Source organism: Gavialis gangeticus, unplaced genomic scaffold, assembly GCF_001723915.1.
Source record: "Gavialis gangeticus isolate Ggan-Ray unplaced genomic scaffold, GavGan_comp1, whole genome shotgun sequence".
NCBI classification, from domain to species: domain Eukaryota; kingdom Metazoa; phylum Chordata; order Crocodylia; family Gavialidae; genus Gavialis; species Gavialis gangeticus.
In genome coordinates, this window is record NW_017729022.1 from 98,036,614 (window position 1) to 98,042,126 (window position 5,513).

The following is a 5,513-nucleotide window of genomic DNA, read 5'->3' on the forward strand; positions in this document are numbered from 1 at the left end:
CACACTTCAAGAAGGAGGTGGACATTTTGGAAAGAGCCTCATGCAGAGCAAACCAAATTATTACAGGCCTGGGAAGCAAGACTTATGAGAAAAGGCTGAAAGAACTAGGGTTATTTAGTCTGGGGAAGAGAAGACTGATTTGATAACAGTCTTCAAATCCCTGGAGGGCAATTACAGATAGGGATCTGCCCAAATCATCATTGTGTAGATTTTGCAGAAATTGCAAAATCAGGAAATCTCCACAAAATCCACGGAAAAAGCAAAAACAAAAACTTACTAAAAATAAAATGCTGGCTCCCCAGTGGGTCTTTGCTCAGTGGGTGTATGGGATAGGATTAGAAGCAATGGCCTCAAGCTTCATCAGGGGAAATTTAGGTTGGTGATTAGGAGGAATTTTCTGACTGTGAGAGTGGTCAAGAACTGGAACAGGTTACCTAGAGCAACTGTGGAATCTCCATCCTTGGAAGTTTGCAAGAGCAGATTAGACAGACATTTGGCTGGGATGGTTTAGTCAAGGGAGATCCTGCCTTAAGTAAGGGGCTGAGCTGGATGCCCTCGTGAGGTCCCTTCAAGCCCTACTTTCCTGTGGTCCTAAGCACAGGAGAGGAGAGTAAGTTTCTATTAGCACTGCAGATGGGGTTAACAGAATCCAAACATTATGGGGTTTGAGGACATCTGCATCTAAGTTGGGATCCAGAATTTCACAGCAGGCTCCTATCCTTGTAATGGTCTGAAACAAAAGCTTGGATCTCACTACTCAACAATTTAGAGGAAGTTCGTAACTGAATTTTGGATGTAAAGACAGTAGCGTAACTGGAGGGGGATGAGGGGCAGGGAAAGAGGGGAACTAGTTCTGGGCATCTATTTAGAGTGGAAACCAGAATTGTACCCTTGCCCCCCACCCAGTCTTTGCTGTGACTATAGCAGCCCTGCACTGACCACCTGGCTGGAGAAGCCAGGTGTGGGGACAGCTAGGACAGGTAAGATCAACTTTCTTCTCTCCTCCCCTCTCCTCCCCCACCAATTCTCAACACTGCTTTCCCCTTCCCCAGGGCACAGGGGAGTTGACAGAGCAGTCACGATCTAGAGCTTTGGCTGCCCAGTTTTTGCCTTATAGCATAATCATTAGCCATCACTGACCCTGACAGCATTTTGTGAGGCAACTTTGACAACCTAGTCTCATTTATCACCAACCTGTACTGGGTTTGATAGTTTACTAGGACCCTGTAAAAAAAAAAAGAGTAGGCAACAGATTATTGTAGTATAGGAAATAATACCCTGAAAATATTTTGAGCGTATTTTTCCCTTTGCAAACAAAATAGATGGTTATTTTCTATAAGGCAATTATTGGCCTGTGCAGTTAAATTATTTCTTTCCTCTCACATATATACATACAGCTTTAGGTTTATGTACAGATAGAATTTTTCATGTACTATATACACCGCATTACCAGCCAATACACTCAATCACATTACTAATGACCAGAATCAGCAAAACAAACTTTATTGTGGGGACCAGGCTACACAGAAATGTGACTTACAATTTGTAGTGTCACTTAACAGCCAAACCTTCTCATTCCTTGAAGCAACGGTTCACATTACTGGCTCCTGAGCATTAATTCTCCTCCCTCTTGTTCTTAGATCCTGGATCAGGTGTTATGTGAAAGTGGAAGGAGTAAATGAAGCCTGGGTTGGTAGCCTGAAGTTGTAAGCCAAAGGGACAAAGTACTTCTGTAGAGCAGAGCTGGTGGGTGCAGAGCCTACGTACATCACTCCACCTAAATTAGGCTGCAAAAGGAAAACAAGATCTCCAGTAAGTAATGTGGGGAGAATAAGTGGATATGGCATTAAATCAATACTCTTTAAGTGACCCTTATTTTGTTAGCTAAACTAGTTTTTATCCTTAATGATTTAAAAGCACACAAATGGTGCTAGATCCTGAAGTCTGTTTGAGCCATAGAGAAACAGGGAAGCTACTTGCCCCAGGCCCAGCCACAGGAGGTATCTGCCCTCTTTCCCTTGTGGCAGGCCGTGCCTATGTTTTTCACTTTCCTCCCTCTCACGTCTGGCTGGTATCTGGATTTCTTGGAAGGTTGCCTGTGAACCCAAGGCGGGGGGTGGGAGGGGAGGAGGGGGCATCTGGTGCTACTAGACTCCAACAGAACTCCACAGTTAGACCCTCTAGCTAACAATGCCTCTCCCTTCTCTCTCTTGCTAACTCAGCTTGTGAGGTTTTGTGCCTTTGAAGCCTATACAGTAGCCTTTGGCCCTTAATCATGGCCTCCAGCTTCACCCAGTCGTGCCCCTGCTTCACAGGTATCATTCAGTCTCAGTTTTGTGGGGCCTCCCAACCCAGTCAGTAACTTCTGCACCTCAAGCGCTAATCCTAAGGCTCTCAGCCCTGGCCCACTGTTTCAGGGGTCAGCTCCTTTGCCTCAGTCCAGCTCACACCCTTGTTCCATGCAGGGCTCAAAAAGCAGAGTACCCCAGGCACCCTACAGCATGACCTTCAAACTGCCCCTTTATATCCACCCCCAAGCCACTGGCCAATAACACACAAAAACTCTTGAAGGCTCTGACCCTCCTGGGTATAAGGAAGAAGACTTTTGACTTTTAGCTACCGTATTTTCACGCATATAGCCCGTGGGCTATACACATTTTTACAAACTTGACGGGTGGGTGCGGGCTATACAAGGGTGTAGGCTATGCAGAGTCTTTAGAACAACGTAGCCTGTCCCCGCCCATCCCTGGTTGTGGGTTGTGGGCTCCAGCTCCAGCGGGGCTCTGCAGGGGAAGGGAGGGGAAGGGAGGGGAAGGATGAGGAGCTGTGAGCTGCAAGCCCCGCTCCCCGCCGCTGCCACCAGCCGCGCTCTGCTGGGTACAGCCGCCACAGCCAGAGCTGGAGCTGGAGCCTGCAGCCGGGGATGGGCTTGCAGGATCTGCAGGGGAGGGGAGGGGTGAGGAGCTGTGAGTTGCGGGTTCCGGCTCCAGCGGCTGTGCCCAGCAAAGTGCGGCTGGCGGCAGCAGTGGGAAGGGCGGCTTGCAGCTTGCAGCTCCTCATCACTCCCCTCCCCTTCCCTGCAGAGCCCCACTCCCCACCACCGCCGCCAGCTGCACTCTGCTGGGCACAGCTGCTGGAGCTGGAGCTGGAGCCCACAGCTCACAGCTCCTCATCCCTCCCCTCCCCCCCCCTGCAGAGCCCCGCTCCCCCCCGCCGCCACCAGCCGCACTCTGCTGGGCACAGCTGCTGGAGCTGGAGCTGGAGCCCACAGCTCACAGCTCCTCATCCCTCCCCTCCCCTGCAGAGCCCGCAAGCCCATCCCCAGCTGTGGGCTCCAGCTCCAGCTCCGGCTCCGGCAGCTGTGCCCAGCAGAGTGCGGCTGGTGGCGGCGGTGGGGAGCGGGGCTCTGCAGGGGAGGGGAGGGATGAGGAGCTGTGAGCTGTGGGCTCCAGCTCCAGCTCCGGCTCCGGCAGCTGTGCCCAGCAGAGTGCGGCTGGTGGCGGCGGTGGGGAGCGGGGCTCTGCAGGGGAGGGGAGGAGAGGGATGAGGAACTGTGAGCAGCGAGCCCTGCTCCCCACCGCTGCCAGCAGAGCCCGCACTTGCTGCCATGTCTCAGGGTGCGGGGAATACATGGAGTATTTTACAAAAACACAGTTTTCTGTGGGTTATACATGGGTGTGAGTTATACATGGGTGTGGGCTATATGCACAAAAATACGGTACTTTATTCAGGTGTTTGGGGTACAAAAGGTAGGCCCCTCCAGGGTCCAGACCCAATATACAACGCAAAGACAAACAAATTACCAACAAACCAAAAGCACCATGCCATTACAGTCATAACATCATACCATGACCTTTTCTGTATTACACATTGTGCCTAACATGCCATTATGCCGTCAGGACACCAGCCACATGGTCATACAGCCCTCTATAAACAAATGATTCCTACCCTGCTTTATCCAATCAGACACGTGACAAAACCTTCAACTTCCCACACACAGCAAAAAGCAAAAAGCAGCTTAGTGAGGGCCCAGGGCGTGGCGTGGGCTCAGAGTTACACTCCAACACTGAGCCTACCCAGTTGCCCAGACCAGTCATGACATCAGAGCACATATTGAAGACCGTCTTCCGCATGGCACGGTGTCCCCCAAGGGCCCAGCATACCTCAAAGGCGGGCACTGCCTGCTGGAGCACAGCATGCTCAAACTCCAGTAAGAGGTGCACCTGCACTAGGAGGCCGAAAAGCTGCAGAGCATTTTCTGAGCTGGTCCTGGCAAGCCGATTGTGGCAGCTCTTAAGGACGGCCATCTTGGCCTGCCCCAGTAGAAAGTTGGCCACGCAGATGGTGCCCCGCTTGGCCACCCAGTACAGGTAGGAGCACATGTAGGTGATCTCTGAGAGGCTCCTGCCCAGTGCCTGCAGCAGCAGCTCGAGGGTAACAAAAGTGGCCACAGGGGGGACAATCGAGGAAAGCATAAAAGAGGTCTTCCTCAATGCCCCTGGGGCAGAAGAGGCAGGCCATCGAGGTGGCTGGGTCAAAGTGGGACACAAACATGCCAGTGGCTAGGATGCCATGCAGCAAACGCCACTGCAGGTCGCCAGTCTTCTTGGCGGTTGGTGGCTTATACAATGTGCGCCATGCCAGGTGAGCTGGTGGGGAATCTGGTGGCCCCAGGCACTGTCGCCATGGTGTATCAGGGTGGCCCGCCAGCACCTGGGCATGGTGGACGTGAACCACCCAGGCATACAGGCTTCTATGCAACAACAAAGCAAAGAGGCAACCTGTGTTGATGTAGGGAGGCACGGGGAGCGTCAGCAGGGTGCCAGGCCCACCGGCCAGCTCGCTGGCCACGGCTGGGGTGACTAGCAGTTTGGACAAAGCCTCGCTTGGTGCATCTGCGGTGCTGGGGACCTGGTGTGCCCAGAAATGGTTATTCAGGATGGGTGCTGCCTCCAGTAGGAGGGCAGCCTGGATGTTACCCAGGAGATGGCCCATGCTGCGGACAGAGCGCATGCCTAGCCGGGTGGTCAGGGCCTCAGGCAAGAACCAGGCCAACTGAGCAGGGTCAAGGAGATGGTTAAGGCGGAGGACACTCGCCTGGATGAGGGTGGCTATGAGGCTGGCAGAGGAAAGGCTTGGCACAGGGCACTGCAGGGCTGGGTTGTGTACCAGGGGTCCCTCAGCAGGTGTGGGGAACTGCAGGTGCTGGGCCTGTGGCTGGAAGTGGAAGGTGGCCTGCCAGGTTTGTATCATGCTGTGATAGAAGGCCAGAAGCACCGCCCAGTTCAGGAGCATGAGGTCCAGCAGGAAGAGCTCCTGTTTGAAGCCAAGGGCCCCTATCCTCTGCAGGAAACTGCAGGCCAGTTGTTGTCAGGGTAGGCACTCCTTGCCATAGAAGAGTCACTGAAGGGCTTGCAGGTGGAAAGCGGCCACCTTGCTCACCAGGTTGATCAGGCTCTGGCCCCTCTCAGTGACAGGTAGGTAAAGGACAGCCTGTGGGAGCCAGTGGATCC

General features: G+C 53.2%; 1 protein-coding gene across 4 annotated transcripts in view; it reads right to left on the reverse strand.

Moving 5' to 3' along the window:
• Nucleotides 1-1,482: 1,482 nt before the first annotated feature.
• LMNTD1 (lamin tail domain containing 1) overlaps nucleotides 1,483-5,513 on the reverse strand; it is a 128,128-nt gene continuing 124,097 nt past the window's right edge. For 2 of the 4 annotated variants that reach the window (XM_019515693.1, XM_019515696.1), the window contains one exon: nucleotides 1,483-1,787. In XM_019515693.1, coding sequence (XP_019371238.1) covers nucleotides 1,656-1,787 — 132 coding nt within the window. In that variant the 3' untranslated portion in view covers nucleotides 1,483-1,655. The remainder of the gene's footprint in view (nucleotides 1,788-5,513) is intronic. The other 2 variants (XM_019515695.1, XM_019515694.1) reach the window with 1 other exon arrangement.